The 21,201-nt window shown below is 50.1% G+C and overlaps 2 protein-coding genes across 17 annotated transcripts in view; both read left to right on the forward strand.

Moving 5' to 3' along the window:
* Positions 1-13,950, forward strand: part of CPEB1 (cytoplasmic polyadenylation element binding protein 1) — a 110,455-nt gene extending 96,505 nt beyond the window's left edge. For all 16 annotated transcript variants that reach the window (XM_043490378.1, XM_043490379.1, XM_043490372.1 and 13 more), the window contains 9 exons: positions 451-677; positions 1,989-2,241; positions 4,447-4,560; positions 4,877-4,966; positions 5,806-5,942; positions 9,017-9,215; positions 10,416-10,510; positions 11,060-11,140; positions 12,493-13,950. In XM_043490378.1, coding sequence (XP_043346313.1) covers positions 451-677; positions 1,989-2,241; positions 4,447-4,560; positions 4,877-4,966; positions 5,806-5,942; positions 9,017-9,215; positions 10,416-10,510; positions 11,060-11,140; positions 12,493-12,603 — 1,307 coding nt within the window. In that variant the 3' untranslated portion in view covers positions 12,604-13,950. The remainder of the gene's footprint in view (positions 1-450; positions 678-1,988; positions 2,242-4,446; positions 4,561-4,876; positions 4,967-5,805; positions 5,943-9,016; positions 9,216-10,415; positions 10,511-11,059; positions 11,141-12,492) is intronic.
* Positions 13,951-17,333: 3,383 nt separating this feature from the next.
* Positions 17,334-20,671, forward strand: RPS17 (ribosomal protein S17). The gene is made up of 5 exons (XM_043434278.1): positions 17,334-17,457; positions 17,745-17,896; positions 18,395-18,500; positions 19,195-19,260; positions 20,545-20,671. Exons 1-5 carry the CDS (start codon positions 17,455-17,457, stop codon positions 20,623-20,625), a joined length of 408 nt encoding a protein of 135 aa, XP_043290213.1. The 5' UTR covers positions 17,334-17,454; the 3' UTR covers positions 20,626-20,671.
* The last annotated feature ends 530 nt before the right edge of the window (positions 20,672-21,201 follow it).

The following is a 21,201-nucleotide window of genomic DNA, read 5'->3' on the forward strand; positions in this document are numbered from 1 at the left end:
TGCCGGACTTCTGCGGCATAGCATGAAATTCTGTGTTTTAGCTATATAGTGTTAGAAAGAAGGAGGGGGGATCATTCTTCTGATAGACACGTTGGCAGGCAGCAAGGAAGGAGTATGGTTTGGGCTTCGTAACTGTCCTGATGGTGTCTCCTGTGATGACATGGGCATGTGTATCCAGACATTGGTAGTGGCTTTCACGAGGGCCCCCCAGTGGCACAGAGTGTCCCAAATGCTACTGACCCAGGGACTTGGGTCTTCAGAAAGCCATCCTATTCCTGCCTCTCATTAGATACCCTGGGTGTACATCTGCTCATTGTGCTCATCACTGTGGTCCTCTCAGGCTTTTGGTGGTCCTGCCTCAGTGTTTCTTGCTCTGGGTGTTAAAGGGAAAGCTCTTGTCTGGGAAGAAGACTAAGAGGTCATGAGATTTTTTTCCCCCCCTCTTCCTAGTACTGAGCATGCTCCATAACCCACTGGGCAATGTTTTGGGAAAGCCCCCCTTGAGCTTCCTGCCTCTGGACCCGCTTGGATCTGACTTGGTGGACAAATTTCCAGCACCCTCCATTAGAGGACCACGCCTGGACACCCGGCCCATCCTGGACTCTCGCTCTAGCAGCCCTTCTGACTCAGATACCAGTGGCTTCAGCTCGGGATCAGATCATCTCTCAGATTTGATCGTATGTAGCTTACTTGAGGGTTGGTGGGGAGGGCAGGTGAGCTTGAGCATGTGGGGTGCGGCTGCAAGGTGGGGTGATGGGAGGCACTAGGACTTCTGAACCTCGGCAGAACAAAGGGTGCCCTGTGTCCCCACTCCTCCCAGTGAGCAGCGCACTCGGAACCTGAGCTGAGGCCTCTTCACCAGTTACTGCATGAGCTGTTAGGAAACAGTTTTGAGAGTAAATAGGAGAGTCCTGGCAGGATTCTGAAGTGTAATTTGTTCCCTAACAAGTTAAACGGTGACCACAAACAGGTCCCTTTGATTCTATGGCTGCAGTTTATTCCGCTGTAAAGATTGGGCTTCCCTTGTGACTCAGCTGGTAAAGAATCCGCCTGCAATGTGGGAGACCTGGGTTCGATCCCTGGATTGGGAAGATCCCTTAGAGAAGGGAAAGGCTACACACTCCAGTATTCAGGCCTGGAGAATTCCATGGACTCTATAGTCCATGGGGTCACAAAGAGTCGGACATGACTGAGTGACTTTCACTTCACTTCACAAAGTGGAATTAGATGAGATGCTCCTAATTCTGTTCGTTGCTTTAGATGGGGCTCAGTCTTAGGAATCTGCCTGGTAACCAGCTTTAATATTGATACTTTGAGATTTTTGTTTAAAGAATTTTCTCAGATCCCTGCCCCAAAGGTTGATTGATGAAGGGATATGGACAGACAACTCACAGAAGAGGAAATAGAGGCAGTATTTCAACTTACAGGAGATACTTTATTGAGTAATTATTTCAGTTTATTTCTTGATAATGTGGTATATTTTTACCCACTTAAATTAGTAGAATTTAAAGCCTTGACACAAATGTGTAGTGAAACTTGTGTTCTCACACGCTTTTGACAGAACACACAATCCTCGTAAAAAGCATTTTGACATCTTATGTCCAGGACTGTGACCAGAGAAGACACAAAATAAGAAGAAGCTACACCTTAAAGTTTTTATTTATAATCCTGAAAACTTGGAAAGTATCTAAATGTTTAGCAGTAGATGGAATAGGTCAGTGAACTGTAACTTGTTCCCTAAAAAGAATATCATAAATTAACTGAAAATGGTTATGAAGATTGGCAATATGAAGGAAAAAACTGAATTGGGGAGAAAAAAAATTATTTAAATTATGATATAAGAGCAGCTCTTAAAAATGCATAGGAAGAAAGTCTAAAAGAAAATGTATCAAATACTAAATGGTATTTTTCATAATTTCTATAGTGTAATTATTACTTTTATAACACCTGTCATTTAAAAACCTCTGTCTTCCTTTTTCCTTCCCTAGTCAAGCCTCCGAATTTCCCCTCCCCTGCCCTTCCTGTCTCTGACAGGGGGCGGCCCCAGAGACCCTTTAAAGATGGGGGTTGGGTCCCGGATGGACCAAGAGCAAGCTGCTCTGGCTGCAGTCACTCCCTCCCCAACCAGTGCATCAAAGAGATGGCCAGGAGCTTCTGTGTGGCCGTCCTGGGACCTCCTCGAAGCTCCCAAAGACCCTTTCAGCATAGAGAGAGAGGCCAGGCTACACAGGCAAGCTGCAGGTAAGTGTGGGCGTGCACCTACGGTGGGGCCTGAGCCCTTGTTCTCGGGGCAGGCAAATGAACTGTCCAGAAGAGGACTTGATTGCATGGTGAAGTCTCTGCATCTGCACAGAATGATCTGTTCTGAGGAGTAAGTGCTAATGGGGACAAACTCGGGAACGTCTTTGAGTCGGAGCAGAGAGGGAACGAGATGACCGAGAACCACAGGGTCATGCCTCTTAGCGTTTGGATCCATCTGTGACTTGTTCTCTTCCATGGAGATCATGCACTACTGTTGCTTTTAAGTTTTTGCCTGGGTGGATGCCTTAAGAGAAACCCTGGCAGTGGTGCCTAGAATTTTGTCTGCCTCCCCCCCCCACCCCTCCCCATTCAGAGACATGTCAGGCACAACCCACACTGGAGCCTCCTTCCCCAAGACTTTCTGATTGGTATCCAAGGGATGTGTGGGTTGTCCGTTTGTCCACCTCCAAGGTAACGGATGTCTGTTGCCATTGCTTCCCTATGAAGTAACTTTACCATGCTTTTGGGTGAGGCCATTTTATCGACTTCTGTTTTTGTTCACAAAATATTGCTGATGGTGCCTAAATTTCCTGCTGTAGCAACACATTGGACCTGTGCCTTTCAGAGAGTGGCCTTCTGTGTCATTGTCCTGAATGAAAATGATGGTTCATTTCACTGGCTGTGCAGTCCAGTTGTGGAGGAGGAGAGTAACACAGGCAAGGACTAGTTGGTACCCACTGAGGTCAGTCTCTGATCTGCAGGGGCACAGACTGAGTGGGGACAGGCTTGAATACTGGTACGATAGAAGGCTGGACTGGTCAGTCACCAAGAACAGCAGGGACTTGAGAAAGTTTAGGGCAGGCCAAACAAAAGATAGTTTCAACTCTATACAGCGACAAGGGTTTCTTAAGGGTTTCTTAACTGAGTCAGAGAAACTTTATAAGAGGTGTGGACAGAGTTCTGTTTGGTATAAACAGGAAGCTGAGAGATTGGGAGAAAATCTCTTATCTTACAGTGCTGGCATCAAGAAGGCCCAGTGTCTCCTTCAGCACCATAAGGATAGGTCTAGGGATGGTGCGGAATGGTTCTGACTTGAAGCAGTTGTGACCACATACTTGTCTTGCTGGTGGTGGTTCTTACTGTCAGTGTCCTGACTTGTGTGAGTGATGAGCTCACGGAGCAGACAGGAGAACAGAATGATGTTCCTTATTGGAACATTTGCAGAGAAGGTCCATTTGGACCAGGAAGCATTTAGGATGTTGTATGAAAAATTGTCCAGTTTGCTTTCAAGTACAGGTGTGCCTTGTTTTATTGAACTTCACTTTATTGCACTTTACAAATACTGAATTAAAAAAAATTTTTTTTTGGAGTACAGTTGATTAACACTGTGTTAGTTTCAAGTGTATGCAAAGTGATTCAGTTATAGGGGTGTATGTATCTATTCTTTTTCAAGTTCTTTTCCCATTTAGGTTATTACAGAATATTGAGCAGAGTTCCCTGTGCTATACCGTAGGTCCTTAATGGTTATTTATTTTAAATAGAGCAGTGTGTACATGTCAATCCCAAACTTCAAATCTATCGAGATTGCTTTTTTTTTCCCTAACAAATTGAAGGTTTATAGTGAGCTGTGTTGTCAGATGATGATTAGCATTTTTTAGCCAATAAAGTATTGTTTTTTTTAAACATAATGTGGTCACACACTTAATAGACGAAAATATAGTATAAATACAACCTTTATATTCACTGGGAAACCAGAAAATTTGTATGATCAGCTTTATTACAATGTTCGTTTTATTGTGGTGATTTGGCACAGAACCCTGAAATGCCTCCGAGGTATGCCTATAATTCTAAATTCAGATTAATTGGTATTGTAAGCAGTGACTAGATAGAACGGTCTTCTGGTGAGTGTGTCAGTTTTATGTTTGAAAATTGCTCAGGTTGAGATCGTTTTCACCTGCACATATGGTTTGCCGTTCGTCCCAGTTTTAGTGGAGAAACAGAACTGGTGAATCAGGGTTACCATCCTGGGCTGGCAGGTTTGGAGAGGTGTCCGGTGTCTTGCCTTTCAGAGTAGTCATGGACGTTCGCCCAGCAGCCAGGCTAGGGACGGTGGCCTGTCTCTCCTTCATAAGCAAGTTCACCATGGAGAAGGGCAGTGCCTCTGTGGCTTCTCTGACTCCTGTTTCTCTTTGTCTTCTGCCAAAGCTGTGAATGAAGCCACCTGCACGTGGAGCGGCCAGCTCCCTCCCCGGAACTACAAGAACCCCATCTACTCTTGCAAGGTGTTCCTAGGAGGCGTCCCTTGGGACATTACGGAAGGTGAGCTCTGAGTCCTTCTGCTTCAGGTGTTGAAGGTGGCCCTGTGTTTCCAGAGCATGAAACTTGGCCTTGAGGCCAGACCAGGAGCTGAACCTCTGCCCGGGCCCAGGGTGTGGCAGGAACAGCTGTGAGGGGAAAGGTGCCTTCATAGACCCTGCAGTGCTGCTGGGTCTGGTGCCCACATGTGTCGCTGGAGACCTGGGCCAGTTCAGAGTTGTTTGTCCAGGAGGACAAGCGACACTGGTGGCCCTGTGCTCGTGCCCTCCTGGGGAGAAAGCTGCCTCAGCGTCTGCCATGCTTTTCCGTCTCTCTGCAGCTGGATTGGTTAACACCTTCCGTGTGTTCGGCTCTTTGAGTGTGGAGTGGCCTGGTAAGGATGGCAAGCACCCCCGGTGTCCTCCCAAAGGTAATATGCCGAAAGGTAATGCAGACATGGTAGGAGCTTTTTCTCCCTCCCCAGTACCTGATCGCACTGGGGGACGCTGGGATGGCACATGCATGCTGGTAATGTGGTTCGGGTGTTCCAGAGCACAGAGCTCTTGGCACTTCTCCTCACCCAGCACGCCCCTGTGTTCCTTCTGAGCTAATGTTTCACCTGTCCATCCAGACTCACACTGCAGTGGGGGCTGCCTGGAAAAGCCCGTGCACACCTCCCTCCAACCTGAACCCCAGCAGTTCCTGTTCTCTCAAAGCGAGGTGTTTGAGAAGCTTTCCTGTACTTGCCTTTCCTGTACTTGCTGTCGCCTGACCTGATTCTGAGATCCCTCTGGAGTTAGCAGGAATGAGGACCAAGTGTCTGAGTCCTCACTGGTCTGAAATGAGATTCCCTCCCTGTAGAAAGGAGCAGGTGCTATTTTCATGCTGCCCCATCTTCACTGATGTACTGAACCAGTGATCGAACTAGGCTTTTAAAGAAGTACCTTCGCCCCCTCGCCACAGACCCGGTGTTGCTCCTTCCCCCAGGAAAGCCAGGCTTGCTGATGTGAGCATGCTTTGTGCTGTGATGTGAAGAGCTGTGTGGTGACGATGGGACCCTCTGTCCTGCCGCACCCACCCTTCCCTTACTAGATGGGAAATGGTGAGCATCCCTCCCCGCCATTGGAAGTAGGACACAAATGTGTCTTACCCATATGCCATCTTTCTTGGGGGGAAAAAAAACCAGCAACAACACTCTGCCGTAAATGCCCGGCTGAGGAGTAGCCCCCCCAAGGGATGTTAATGCAGTTTCTCCTTCCCTGGTAACAGGGTATGTGTATCTGGTCTTCGAACTGGAGAAGTCTGTCCGGGCCTTGCTTCAGGCTTGCTCTCATGACCCGCTGAGCCCGGATGGCCTGAGCGAGTACTACTTCAAGATGTCCAGCCGGAGGATGCGCTGCAAGGAGGTGAGCTGGTGCAGAGCCCTTGCTGGATCAGGGGCCTGGCTGTGAGGAGGCAGGCTTCATGGGGAGGTGGGTACGCAGGTGCAGACGCGAATTCCTACTGAGGGGAGAGGGCTGCTCTTCTTGCCCAGCGGTGAGTGCAGCAAACACTCTCTGAGGTATTAAAGCCGCCGCTGCCACCTCTGGGCATTAACGGTCTGTGTGTGCTCCTGCTCATGGAAATCAGACTGTGTCCCAGCTCTCACTCTCCTTCCTACTCTAACCAACACTTCCTTCCCAAACCTCTTCTCTTAGAAATGAGATGGGCTCTGCTTGGTCTTAACATCTACAGGTGTTTCTTCTAGTCCTGCCCTCACGCTGTGCCTGCTGACCTCCCAACCTGTGGTGGGTAAAGCCCTCTGTAGCCGCCGCCCCCCGCGTGGTGACTTCTGCACTGCCGTTCAGGGCTTCCTTAGTACGTGGCTCTCTCCATTTGATTCTCTCTCCCTTCGCATCTCTGCTGTGTCAGCCTTGTATGCGATTAGCATCATGAGTCTCAAGCGAGGAGTCATCCTACCTGGGGCCTCACTGCATGTTCTTGGACCCTGCCTCAGGATTTCTAAGTCAGTTTGGTTGGAGCTTGAGAATCTCCACCTTAACCAAGTTCCCCAGGTGGTGCTAGTGGGTGGTGTTTGAGAATCACTTGTCAAAGAAAGTTCTGAACTCAGGAATCGGTGTTACTTTTAAAAATTTGATTCTAGAGTGTATTTTGTGATATTGGACTAGATAGTCAATATCGCTCAAACCTCATTCCCTCATTTATAAAATGGAAAATTGAAATGCCTGTATTAGTAAAAAGATCTGCAGTTGCCAGGACTTACAGGGTTGAGGATGAACATGCAAAGCATAGAAGGTTTTGAGGATGGTGAAGGTGGTGAAGGTGCTGTCTTACGATATTAAAGTGGTAGATTGTTGTTGCTCAGTTGCCCAGTTGTGTCCAACATGCCATTATACAGTTGCCAAAAACCCCATAGAGTTCCAGTGGGAAAACAGACACCAAGTGTGAACCCTGATGTAAACCGTGGAGTTGGGACAATGATGTCAGTGTAGCCTCCGTGATTGGAACAAACATACCACTGCGGTGCGGAGCACTGAGAGTCAGAGAGGCTGTGGAGGAGTGGGTATACAGGAGCTCCACACTTGGGGCTCAGTTTTGTTGTGAACCTAAAGCTGCTCTAGAGAGTGAAGTCTACTGAAAACTGTGGGGTAAGGGGGAAGATGCCTGCTTCACTGAGATGGTCACATTGGATTAAAGTAAGAGGTCCACATTACAGAGCTGACTCTTGGTTTTACAGATGTTTCCTGGTGTTGGTGCGCATTTTGTCCTCTGGCTGCCCGCAGGGACCCACAGCTTCCCCACCTTCTCCCCTTTCTTGCTGCGTGGAGTTCACACAGCTATCACTGCTTTTGCGGTGAGAGGCTACCACGGACCCTCCCCTGCTCCAGTGCCCCTGCAGACACCTTCCTGCCTCCTCATCACCTGGCAGTGCTGTAGTCTCTCTTGGGTGCACGGACTGTGGGCTGCCCTGGTTCTCATCCCTCTCTGACCCTCTTACTTCCTTGTATCTCCCCTCCATAGTGGTAGGTATTCGATGCCCCCTCTTCTTTCCCAATCAGACACACTACCCACTTTTGTGGCCCTCCTCGTACCTTCGATCGAGACTCACCTCTCTAGGCTCATGTCCTGCTTGAGCCCCACCATCCTACAGGGCCTTTCTTCAGGATGTCCTGTGATCGTGTACTCTGACGTTTAAGGAAGAGACTTCCCTGGTGACTCAGTCGGTAAATCGTCTGCCTACAATGCAGGATTCCTGGGTTCAATCCCTGGGTCGGGAAGATCTCCTGGAGAAGGAAATGGCAACCCACTCCAGTATTCTTGCCTGGAAAATCCCATGGATGGATGGAGGACCCTGGTAGGCTACAGTCTGTGGGGTCGCAAAGAGTCGGACACGACTGAGCAACTTCACTTTCATTTTTCACTTTGGAAAGCTTGGTGGCACCCGGGATGTGATACTTTCCCATGGGAATGGAAAAAACAAGATGGGCTTTTGCATCTTCAGTGAAATCGGCTCCCCATGGTAATGAACTTCTGCCAGGGTCTCATTCCAAGGTTACCTCAGTCTGCAACCCATCAGTCCTGATTCTTCTTGTTTTCCCACCATGCCCAGGTGGTCTGGATTCTGCAGATTTTCCTCTAGAAGAATATTCTTGGTTGTGGCCTGTTCTGTGCCCAGCTCCCCCAGCCTTCTCCTGGTCTTCATCACCTGTCCTCTGTACTACTGTTTTGCCTCCTTGCTGGTTTTCTGCCTCAAATCTCCTCCTGCTTTGAGACCTTTTTTTTTTTTTTTTAAAAAAAAAAAAAAAACTTTACAGATTAATCTTCCAAGAACACTTAGTGATCATCTGTCAACCCACTTCATTCTGGAGCCTCCTGCCTGCTTTGCCAGATTCTGTTCTAGGCTCAAGGGGTTTGGAGGCAGAGGGCAGAGTCTGCTCCTGCCCTGGTGTCTTTCTGCTCTGCTGAACCACAGTGACCTCCTGTATGTGACCGTTGACCCTGCGTCTCTCTGGCTATCCCACTGCTCCTGTCCAAGCCCTCTGATATGCATGTTGGGCCAGTAACCATTCCACACAGATACCTTAAGGGTCCCCACCCTCTGTCCTTCAAGTTCCTGTCCTGTCATTTCTCTGTGAGCCCTTCCTGTCCAGGGACTCGGGACCATGCTCTGTGTTCATCAGTGTCCATGGTCCTTCATTGGAACCCCACCGTTGAAGTCTGTGACAGAGTACCAGGATCCTGGGTGTGATAGTTCGGGACAGTTCTTATTCTTCAGGATGAGTGACTACTACTCTACCATTTGTTGTCTTTGCACCACTTTGGACTCACGGCCTCAGTGAGATTCAGGTCTAGCTGTACTGGGGTTGAGGGTGCCTGGGACCGTGTGGGGCTCAGCCTCAAGTCTGCAGCACGGGCCTCCCCCTGCGGGAGCCCCACCATGGCTCCCTGCTGGAACTGACACACCTGTGGGTGCTTTCAGGTGCAGGTTATCCCCTGGGTCCTGGCCGACAGCAACTTTGTCCAGAGTCCCTCCCAGAGGCTCGACCCCAGCAGGACGGTGTTCGTGGGTGCTCTGCACGGGATGCTCAACGCCGAGGCCCTGGCTGCCATTCTCAACGACCTATTTGGTGGTGTGGTGTATGCTGGGATTGACACAGATAAGCACAAGTATCCCATTGGTGAGTGTCCCACTTCTGTGTGGGACAGCTGGGCGGCCCCCAGGGTGTAGACCAAGATTGTGACACTCTCCTATGGGAGTGGAGGCGAGGCCTGACCCAGGCCTACTCATCAGCATATACCAGCAGTATAGCATCTTTTTCTAGATACGCTACCAGTACTGATCTCTCTGTATCCACCCCTCTCCCCCCGTCTCCCTTGAAGGGGAAAGAAGTTGATAGGAGCCCTATAGGAGGTGATAGGAGGTGAAAACAAAACAGGAGTGTTGGTTTGAAGGCCAGCATTCACAGCCAAACCATTCTGAGACAGACAACAGGTAACACTTTATTAAAAGGCTGGGACTTTCCTGAACTTGCCTGGTTTCCTCTATTAAGAGGCCTTGAAAAGTGGTCTTGTTCAGGGTCAGAGACCAAGCCAGGCTGAGGCAGGACTCAGGGTGACCCAGGCAGCAAAGTGTGGTCACAGCTCACGCTGTCCTAGCGGAGGGGAGTCTGGGGGCCTGGCCACTGAGAAAGGTCAGGTTCCCAGTCGTGACAGAATCGTCTCAGTGCTGGGGCTCGAAGGTGGAACAGAGCCTGGCCTTCCTGATCAACACCAGCTCCCCCCGCCCCCACGTACCGTCTGCCCACCCACGGCGCGTCTGGGCAGGAAGGAGCGCGGTGTGAGCATCGCAGTGGAACTGCACACTGTGGGGGGACCTCAGAGCCCTTGGGGCGGAGGCGGCGCTGGGCAGAGGTGCTGCTCTGACTCCCCTGCCTGGCCTGCCGTCAGCTGTGCTCTGCCTGTGTCTGGCTTTCCGCTCTGAACTGGAATAACCACGCCTGTGGGTTTGCCCACACAAAGGAGTCTCTTTCGTCCCCCGAGGGGCCATTCCTGAGGGGCTGTGCCACCATGGTCTGCAGTTGCATTCTGACGTGGTGCCACCAGCTGATCATGTTGAATGCCACCTGTTGAAACGATGATATGTTGGGTTAAAGAAAAAATATTACTGAAAATATTACTGAAATTAATTCCCCTACTTTTCATTCATTCCACTACATTCCTTAGACGTGGTTACTGGGAATTGTTAAATTTACACAAGTAGCCTGCGTTTATGTTTCTGTTGGGCAGCACCATGCTGATCTAGGAGCAGGTTTTCCTGAGTGTTGACATGCGGCCTTTGGGAGACTTGGGCTCAAGGGTGAGTTTCTCGTCTTCCGTAGGCTCTGGTCGTGTGACTTTCAACAACCAGCGCAGTTACCTGAAAGCAGTCAGTGCTGCTTTTGTGGAGATCAAGACCACCAAGTTCACCAAGAAGGTGAGTGAGCTGGTCTGCACCCTCCTCTGGGCCATCTGAGAGGTCTGGGTGGCCACCACTCAGGGCCGGCCCAAGACGAGAGTGGTGCCATGCTGGCTGTGAGCCGGGCTTCCACTGACGCACCTGAGGGTCAGGGTTGGAGGTGGGCCTGGTCTCGGCTGATGAGAATGGATGAGAGCCTCAGCATGGGGTCACCTTCCCTCACTGTGGTCCTTGAGCAGCATTGCGAGCTAAGCTGACTTCCATCCTGACCTGCATCCTCCAAGCACTTGCTTTTTGCTGGGCGGTAGCGTTCCATGTCAGGTTTGCCAAGAAGGCCAGGCAGTAACATGGGGTGGCCATGCTGTGCACAGCCAGCCTGGAAGCTGCTGCGGTGATCTTGTCTCTCTTGAGGATCTCTGGGTCCTCTGCCCTATTTCTCTCTGGGCCCCTTAAAATAGGAACCACCTTGTGCTCATATAGGTGACCCACACCCACCCTCCTCTTGTGGCCCCTCTGGCTCCCAGTGAGAAGCAGCCCCTAGTGACCCTGCTCTGCCTCTGTCTGCAGGTTCAGATCGACCCTTACCTGGAAGACTCTGTGTGCCATCTCTGCAGCTCCCAGCCTGGCCCGTTCTTCTGTCGGGATCAGGTGAGGCCCCTGGGCACGTGAGCGGTTTACAGAGCCCTTGCCCTCAGTTAGACGTTGTGTCACGTTCGTCACATGGAGCATGGAGGTCTCAGGTTCCTCGTGGTTGTCTCAGAGCGCAGCAGAAGCAGCAGTGATGCTGACCCTGAGCTGCGGGGAAAGCCCATGGAGCTGTCTTGGTGCTGTGGCCTCCCGTCCTCGGGGCATGCTGTGCAATGCGGCACTGCTGCTCATGAGTGGTTTTCAGGATAACAGGGACCCAGGCAGGTGTGGCCAGCACTACCTGTGAGCCAGCCAGGTCCTGCTGTTCTGGCTCTAAGCCCTTTAGGTGGATTCTTCCTAGGCGAGGCATCTGTCTCTGTTGACTTCTGAATCTCTGGGCTGCTTTGGTGCTGCTACCTGGTTTGTACCCAGTTGTCAGAAGCAGGCGGAAAGCAGCCCGGCAGCTTTGTTGCATGCTTCTGGGTGGTGGAGCACAGATCTGGATTTATTGGACGGAGCTTGTCGTCCTCTGTGTGTGTGTGTACTCATGCCCTGAGGATCTGTGCCAGTGCACAGTCTGATTCAGCAGGTTCAGAGCATGGCCCGAGACTCCCTGTTTGTGACAAGTCTCCAAGTGGCGCCTGTGTTGCTGTTGACAGGAGTTAGGGACCTGGTCAGGTACCAGCGCTGTGTCTGTATTTGCAGCTATGTTTGCAGTGGAGCTGTCACTCAGGTTTGGAGTCTGAGTGGATGGTAGTTAAACTGAGGCTGCAAGAGGAGGATGTGAAGTAAATGTGGGTTGCTGGGGAGAGCTTGAGATCACGTGTGAGCCTGATGAGCCTCTTCTCACAGGCTTGTGGGTGTCAGTGTGTTTCACAGATGGTCCCCATTTTCAGATATCTGGAAGTTAGTGGCCTGCCTGAGGTTACACAGCCAGCAGGAGTGAGGGGCTGGGACTGAGATGTTGATCTACATGAGCAGTCACGTCTCCTCACTGAGTGTGACGACGAAGCCACACTGCCTCGCCTTAGGGCCTGGAGTCACTGTCTTTGAACGCTCTCCTGTATTGTGTGTGGCCGTGTGACCCACGTGCCCCACAGGAGGTAGGACGGGCAGGGACTGGAAGAGCACCTGGTGCTCAGAACTGAGGAGGGGAGTTGGCGTGGCCGCTACACACTAGGAGCCCAGCGTGCGCAGTTGAGTGCAGGCGCCCGAAGAAGCCAGCCACGCCTCGTGTTGGGGATGAGAGGAGTCCCCGGGGCCCACAGAGGCCATGAGGAGTGCCCACACCCTCGCGGTTGCAGCGGGCAGTGCACGCGGCCGCCCCGGCGGGTCTGACCCAGGCCTGGCTCCCCTCCTCTCTCCCCTCGCAGGTGTGCTTCAAGTACTTCTGCCGGAGCTGCTGGCACTGGCGGCACAGCATGGAGGGCCTGCGTCACCACAGCCCCCTGATGCGGAACCAGAAGAACCGCGACTCCAGCTAGAGGGGCCTGTGCGCCCAGGGCCGGCCGCCTCCACAGCCGGCCCACCTGCCACCGGCGACCAGGGAGCTGGCTTCCCAAGGACAAGGGAAATCGTAGTCACCTTTGCACTTGCTGAATCTGTCTTTGTTTCTGCACTAATTAATGCACAATGAGTTTTGTCGGGTTTTGTTTTCAGAGGGTGTGCCAGGGCAAGGACCCTCTGGCTCGCCCTCCAAGCGACTCTGTAGTTTTCCCAGATTTTAGTTCCTCATTTTGCCGATGAAAAGCAAAAAAAAAAAAAAAAAAAAAAACTACGTGTCCAGAAGGTATTGACACGACACCTACATCTAGGTTTATTTATTAAAAGCGCTTTTTTACATTCCTTGCAATACTGATGGTGATGATGTGCAGGTCTCATTGGTTTCATTCTTGCAGTTGCCATACAGTGCCTTTCCATTTATTTAACCCCCACCTGAACGGCATAAACTGAGTGTTCAGCTGGTGTTTTTTACTGTAAACAACAAGGAGACTTTGCTCTTCATTTAAACCAAAATCATATTTCATATTTTACGCTCGAGGGTTTTTACCGGTTCCTTTTTACACTCCTTAAAACAGTTTTTAAGTCGTTTGGAACAAGAGATTTTTTTTCTTTCCTGGCAGCTTTTAACATTACAGCAAATTTGTGTCTGGGGGACTGCTGGTCACTGTTTCTCACAGTTGCAAATCAAGGCATTTGCAACCAAGAAAAAAATTTTTTTTGGATTTGAAACTGGACTGGATGAATGATGTTTGAGCAGCTGCTGTATATAGTTTTAAAATGGTTTATTGCACCTTCTTAAGTTGCACTTACGTGGGGGGGGAGGGTTGATAGAAGTTTTTAATCACAAAGTCACAGGACTTTTTTCTTTTGTAACTGAGCTAAAAAGGGCTGCTTTCTGGTGGGGGCAGATGAAGGCTCACAGGAGCCCTTTCTCTCAGAGGGGACAAGTACCCTACCCTGATTTCCTTCGTTTGAGAAGCATATGAAGCAACAGTTGCGGTCGACTGAAATGCTACTGGAATTTGAAAACTTGACTTTTTCTTTCTTCTTTCCTTCCTTTTTTTTTTAAAAAAAAAAACAAAACAAAACTACTTGCCCCTCTTTGGGAAGCTGTGTGCCAAAGAACCAGTGTCATAACGCCCCTCCTCCCTCCTGCTGAGCTGACGTTGCATTGTTGCATATCCCAGCTACTCTGTGGGTTTCGTGAAGCTGTGTGTGAAGTCTCTACCTCATTGTAGTATATGCAGGCAAGACTGCACTCTCCTACAGGTGTGTGGAGTAAGCTGTGGTGTAGTTTTTTTGGCACATAATAAACACGTTGCAGCAGAGTTCCGGTTCTGTCTCTGTGTCTGAGGTGGGGGAATGGGGACAGTGAGACACTTAGGATTTCAGAGTAAAAATGCACATTTCCTTGGATCTTCTGTAGTGGATGGGATTCCTGCCCAGGTTAATGGAGGGGCCATGTGGGGACCTGCCCCTTTAAGTCATTCTTGTTTACTTCGTGCACCTTGAACGTGCCTTTCTGGTAAGTGGATACCTTTGGTCCAGGTATGTAAAAAGGCCGCACAAATAAACTTTCTTGGGCTCCTCTTGGGCTTTCCAGGTGGCGGTAGTGGTAAAGAACCCGCCTGCTAATACAGGAGGCAGAAGAGACATGGGTTTGATCCCTGGATCAGGAAGATCCCCTGGAGGAAGGCATGGCAACCCACTCCAGCATTCTTGCCTGGAAAATCCCATGAACAGGGGAGCCTGGCAGGCTACATACAGTCCATGGGGTTGTGAAGAGTTGGACACGACTGAGTGACTTAGCAGGCAGGGGGCTCCTCTTCTCATCATCCTAGACCCGTCTTGGAGGGACCGGAGGATAGCTCCTTGGGGTCCACACAGGCCACTTGTTCTCAGCTCCTCCTGTACACCTCGGAGCTTTCTTCTTCTTGGGAGGCTTCCTATCTCTTGGAGTCATCTATGCTGACCCAGTTCTTTACTGAACGGGAGTAAATTTTTGCTATTCTTCGGGACTGTCACCTGGACTCTAACCTCACAGGCTTCTAGGATTTGTTAATCCTGGTCTACTGATGATTTTTTCAGGTAGGTCGTGCCTGGGCCCAGCTGCTGGAGCAATTTCTGGAAGATTCCATTTTAGTCATTGGTAGAGGAAGCTCTGCATGCTGAAGCATCCCTTCCATGAAGAGATGCAAGAACTCACTGTCATGGTGGGCGGGGAGTCCTGTCAGCCAAGGTGTGGCTGGCTGCCGCCTCATTGGAAGTTCACTGGTAAACTCCTGCAGCTCTCTCGGGGTAGGGGCTCTGACCCGCCCTTTTGGTGTCCTGTCCTGTTCAGAGTCATCTCTTCTCTCAGTTCGTCTCATTCTGGTCCATATGCTGCTTTCAGGGCACGAGCTTCCTCTCCTTCAGCCTTCCATTCCTATCAGTTTAGAAGGACTGACTGTCCAGGAGTTGAGGGATGAGGCACACAGCCTGGTGCCCCTGACCTCATCCAACCTGGGCAGCCCAGCCCTTCCTTAAGTCAGGTGAGGGCCCGGAACCCACTTCAGCAGAGGTGGAGAGAAGGAGCAGTACTCCTGAGGCTGGGCGCCAGGGTAGTAAGGAGCCAGTGCTGTTGGCTTCAGAAGGACTAGGTTTGAGGATGGGTAAGACAGGAACAGCCTGAAGAAGCAGTGGTGATTGGAGAAGGTGCCTCAGTTGGAAGCACTACAGGTGAACTGGGCCCTTCTGGTAAATATTTGAGAACAAACTTTGTGCTAGGCATTGTTCAATGCAAAACACTGCTGTCACAATTCATCCCTAGCTCAGAAAGCTGAGACAAGTCACTGTGACACGTGCTAAGAAATGCTAGAGCAACATTAAAAGGATAGCAGTGCTGGATCATTGAAAAAGCAAGAGTGTTTCAGAAAAACATCTATTTCTACTTTATTGACTATGCTGAAGCCTTTGACTGTGTGGGTCACAATAAACTGAAAAATTCTGAAGGAGATGGGAATACCAGACCACCTGATCTGCCTCTTGAGAATCCTGTATGCAGGTCAGGAAGTAACAGTTAGACCTGGACATGGAACAACAGACTGATTTCAAATAGGAAAAGGAGTACAGCAAGGCTGTATATTGTCACCCTGCTTATTTAACTTACATGCAGAGTACATCATGAGAAACGCTGGGCTGGAGGAAGCACAAGCTGGAGTCAAGATGGCCGGGAGAATATCAATAACCTGATATGCAGATGATACCACCCTTATGGCAGAAAGTGAAGAACTAAAGAGCCTCTTGTTGAAAGTGAAAGAGGAGAGTGGGAAAAGTTGGCTTAAAGCTCAACATTCAGAAAACTAAGATCATGGCATCCGGTCCCATCACTTCATGGCAAATAGATGGGGAAACAGTGGCTGACTTTATTTTTCTGGGCTCCAAAATCACTGCAGATGGCGATGGCAGCCATGAAATTAAAAGACACTTACTCCTTGGAAGGAAAGTTATGACCAACCTAGACAGCATATTAAAAAGCAGAGACATTGTCAACAAAGGTCTGTCTAGTCAAGGCTATGGTTTTTCCAGTAGTCATGTATGGATGTGAGAGTTGGACTATAGGAAAAGCTGAGCACCGAAGAATTGATGCTTTTGAACTGGGGTGTTGGAGAAGACTCTTTGAGAGTCCCTTGGACTGCAAGGAGATCCAACCAGTCCATCCTAAAGAAGGTCAGTCCTGGGTGGTCACTGGAAGGACTGATGCTGAAGCTGAAACTCCAATACTTTGGCCACCTGATGCAAAGAGCTGACTCATTTGAAAGGACCGTGATGCTGGAAAAGATTGAGGACAGAAGAGGATGACAGAGGATGAGATGGTTGGATGGCATCACCGACTCAATGGACATGGGTTTGGGTAGACTCCGGGAGTTGGTGATGGACAGGGAGGCATGGCCTGCTGCGGCTCATGGCGACGCAGAGTCGGACACGACTGAGCGACTGAAGTGCTAAAAAAAAAAAAAGGACAACAGTGCTACTTCATACATAAACTGGAGGAAAAGCCCCTTTGATAAGGTGACATTTGAGTAAAGAGTCAGAAGTGAGATAATTGTTTCCCAGTTGTACTTGTGTCCCCACCAGGCCACAAGGCTCTGAGCCATGGACTTGGTGGGGACCCTGTGTGCGAGGCCATCCCCTACCTTCTCACTTTTCCGTGCTTCCACTCGCTGCCGCTGTCCACCTCCTCCCCCCACGCCCGCCCCCCCAACATACCCACCACCCCCAGTATGTGTGGAAGAGATGCACCTCTCCTACTGCAAGCCGCGGGGGTAAAGTCAGCTTACTCAAACTCATGTCCATCGAGTCAGTAATGCCATCCAACCATCTCATCCTTTGTCGTCCCCTTCTCCCGCCTGCAATCTTTCCCAGCATGAAGGTCTTTTCCAATGAGTCAGTTCTTCGCAGCAGGTGGCCAGCAGAAGTATTGGAGTTTCAGCTTCAGCGTCAGTCCTTCCAATGAATACTCAGGACCGATGTAGAAGCTGTAGAAACCACTGTAGAAGGCTTTCAAATAAAGAAAGAAAAGGCTTTCAGACACCACCCTAAGACGACCATAGGCGGGGCGGAGCGGAAGAGCCTTGACCATCAGGGGGCGGGTCAATAGCTCGTTCCGCCTACCGGATGCAGACGAGCCGTCCGTATTTCCATTCTATTTTGCCTCCGCCCCGCTAGGAGTCGCTGTGGTGAGCTGGAGTAGGCTCAGCGCGTCCCAGGCTAGGCGGAAGCGGCTTTCTGGCCTGCGCTTTATAGGTCTCTCTTGTGTTTCCTGTTTCCTCTTTTACCAAGGACCCGCCAACATGGTAGGTGTTTTGGCTTCAAGTTCGTGCCCACCAGAATCGTCCTCCATCCGCCGTTTCCCTCAGTTCCCAGCCCGTGAGGAGGCGCGCACTGCCCTGTGAGGCTGAAGCCTCCGTAGGTGGCTGGTTTCCGCGTTGACCCCGCGCTCCAGCTCTGCCCGGCCGGGCCTTTACTCTATCGGGCTCAGCCCCAGCTCACGAACCCAACTCGGGTCAGGGTGTGACACCGCGTTGTTTCCTGGAGCGGGGTGGTCCTGCCTCGCGAGTGACCCTATTTTCTCCACCCGCAGGGCCGCGTTCGCACCAAAACCGTAAAGAAGGCGGCCCGGGTCATCATTGAGAAGTACTACACGCGCCTGGGCAATGACTTCCACACCAACAAGCGGGTATGCGAGGAAATCGCCATTATTCCCAGCAAGAAGCTTCGCAATAAGATCGCAGGGTGAGTCGAGCCTGCGTTCGGCTTCCAGGGCCTCCGTGGCCCCGCGGGTGGGTCCTGGGAGCTGTGCATCTGTGGGGTTTCTTGGTGAAGTTGTCTTGTGTTCACGTTGCTGATACTTGGCTGTTTGGCAGTGGCGCTTGGACGAAGTTAGCCCTAGTCGATCTGTGGAAGAGGGTATTTAAAGATCTACTTGATTTACTGTTGTATTGCGTGAATTGGAATTGGAAGGAAAGCAGATGAGGGTTGGGAGGGATCGCGAAAGTTTGTTGGAGTATTTGGTGATTTTACAAACGAACATGAATACAGAGGACAGGCATGCCTGGTTAAGCGGAGCTGCGTGTAGAGGTTCTGTGTATGTAGAAGATTTTTAGAGTCAGGACTCCCAAGATGATGATGATGACTCTTCTCACTACGGGAAAAGAACTGAAACTCCTACGTGCACATCCAGACGTGCTGTGTACCGTGGGGACCAATGTGTGTTCTTGGGGCGCTTTGTAGCTACGTCACACATCTGATGAAGCGGATTCAGAGAGGCCCGGTGAGAGGTATCTCCATCAAGCTGCAGGAGGAGGAGAGAGAGAGGAGAGACAATTACGTGCCTGAGGTAAACTTTTTGGGTTTCACTCTGGATCTCCGGTTCATCCTGAAAGATAGAAGCAGGTTCCTGAGAACCGTTTCGGGTACTTGGTTTCCAGGGGGACCTCAGCTGCGTCTCCATAGACTCCTCCCCACACCCAAGCAGCTGTGCTCTGCTTGGTGGCCCAGTCGCGTCCGACTCTTTGCGACCCCTTGGGCTGTAGCCCGCCACGTCCGTGGGATTCTCCAGGCAAGAATAGTGGAGTGGGTTGCCAGACACTTCTACAGGGGATCTTCCCGACCCAGGAGTGGAACCCAGGTCTCCCACATAGCCGGCGGATTCTTTACCATCTGAGCCACCAGGGAAGCCCATAAGCAGCTGTAGGTGCCCATAATCTGTTAGTACCTGCCTATGTGTTGTGTCCTGCTAGGACCATGTAAGTTCTGTACATGAGAACCTTGCATGATTGGTGACTTACCATGTCTTCTGGCTTGATTTTTTTTTTTTTTTTTTTGCTTTGGTATAATATTCCTGGACTGTTGATATAAACCCAGTCTTAAGGTTTTTTTAAATACTGAATTTGTGGGATCCTATTGTATCCCCTCTATGCTTCCCCCCTCCCCCAATTTTTCTTCCTCATATAAGGATCTTGGAGAAAAGGCAGGGAAGGTGAGAGATTCTCTAACTTATTACTATTTGGGGCCTGCCTTGTTTCTCCTAGGTCTCAGCCCTGGATCAGGAAATCATTGAAGTAGATCCTGACACTAAGGAAATGCTGAAGCTCTTGGTAGGTGTTTGCTGAATTCCTGAAGTAGGGTTTCCCTGGTCACCAACCATCAGTAGCTCTCCACCATCTGTAATACCCCTGGGTAACACTTGTTGAATCTTTAAAATATATCAGGTAATTTCCACATTTTCTATATGTTGTTTTCCTCACTGTATCCCACGAGGCACATCCTGTTGTTTACATTTTATAGATGTTGGAGTGGTAATTTCAGGTTAGTGGGTGGCAGAGGTGGGAATCCATCCACACTTCTAACCACTAAGCTAGACTATCTTCAGAGGGGGTTTAGCTGGTTGCTAAAGGTTGAGTTTGCTGTCCACATGACGATAATTCCCAGATCTAGAGATTGTTGCATTCTTCTTGCTCTCCTGTGTCCACATGCTAACCACTCACATGAGCTCTGGTTCCATTTCTGGTGCTGACAGGGCACTAATTGAGGGGTTCAGCTGTCTTCAGCACACTGATAAGTGTCTCTTCTGTGATTTATCTTAGTATTTCTGCATTTTGGTGAGAGCATGAGCTTCAGAGTCCAGGAGGCAGTTGATTTCGAGCAACTTTATTTTTCCCTTTTTTATGATGATGAAACGTTTAAATAATAGCATGAATTCCTATATAGCTACCACCCAGCTTCAGAAAAACATCACCAGTACAGCTAAAGCCTGTTACAGATTATTTTCTCCTGAAATAACCACTATCCTGGAATGTAGCTTTTTATTTTCAACCTTAAAATTGGTCTTTGAGCATGAAATGAGGAATTAATTTCTGGTTATGTGGTGTGCCCTTGGGTTCACTGCACTTAGATTGAGCCAGCTCAGAGGCAGGTGCTGCCCTTGTCCCACCACTCCTCTTCCTGGGCCTTCACAAATGCTGGCTGCATGAGTGATGCTTCCTATCTGAGACTGGTCCTGAAAGTGAAGGGGCACTGTGTTAGCCTTAGAGCGGTATTCTCAAAGGGACAGATTTTGCACCCAGGGGACATTTGGTGATACCTGGTCACAGCTGGGGGTACACAGCTTATGGGTAAAGGCTGAAGATGCTGTTAAAAGTCTTAGAATGCACAGGACAGCTCCCTTGTGACTGTTAGGGTGGAGGATCCTTCAGATGGAGTCCACCCCCTTGTGAGTTTACTGGTCTGGGGTGGGGAGAAGGCTCTCACTTTTCTGCAGGGTCCTAGCAGTCTGACCTGAGCTGGAGGGGGCTGGTGAAGCATAGCCTAATGATGGTGCTGGGACTCTGGACATGGATCTTGCCAGAACAGCCACACTAAGCCCATTTTTATCATTACAGGACTTTGGCAGTCTGTCCAACCTGCAGGTCACTCAGCCTACAGTTGGGATGAACTTCAAAACACCACGTGGAGCTGTTTGAGTCTTTCTGCTGTGCTGTAATATTTTCAATAAACCTCGGACAACAACCTTGCCTGTGTCATCTGTGGGGTTCGGTCCTGGTGGAACTAAGGGCAGGAATTCTTTCTCATGGGAGAAGTGTCCTGCAGAGCACCTGTGGGCAGTGTCCATACAGACTGAATGTATGAGAAGGCCTGGTCCTGGCAGGTCCTTCGCACTCACTCTGGCTTCGGGCAAAAGTCAGGAAATACTTTTCCCTCTTTACCCCATGTTTCCTACGTGTTTGAACTCAGCCTCTCCTGGGTACATGGAGTTTCGGTTAGTGAACCTTCTTGTCTTGAAAGGGTCATGTTCCTCATATGTATGAGGGTTGGGTTTTCTAGGGATGGGAGATAGAATGGAGACTTGAGTGTGAATGGCTGTGTGTGGAAGGATCAGTGAGACCATGGGATGTGGCAGGTTAAGGGAGGCAGAGCTTGCTAGGTGAATCCTGAGAGATGGTTCTGAACTTAAGGATCCTGCTGAGGCAGTGGGTCCAACTGCATGGTGGAGAGTGCTAGGTTGGGCTGGTCCTTGTTCACAAGTAGCTGGAGGAGCA

Source organism: Cervus canadensis, chromosome 17 (assembly GCF_019320065.1).
Source record: "Cervus canadensis isolate Bull #8, Minnesota chromosome 17, ASM1932006v1, whole genome shotgun sequence".
NCBI lineage: Eukaryota > Metazoa > Chordata > Mammalia > Artiodactyla > Cervidae > Cervus > Cervus canadensis.

What these genes read in the sequence shown, in the direction of transcription:
- RPS17 (XM_043434278.1), top strand. An exon ending in CTTCGCAATAAGATCGCAGG is followed by an intron (nt 17,897 to 18,394) that starts GTGAGTCGAGCC and finishes GGCGCTTTGTAG; the next exon opens with CTACGTCACACATCTGATGA. An exon ending in GAGACAATTACGTGCCTGAG is followed by an intron (nt 18,501 to 19,194) that starts GTAAACTTTTTG and finishes TGTTTCTCCTAG; the next exon opens with GTCTCAGCCCTGGATCAGGA.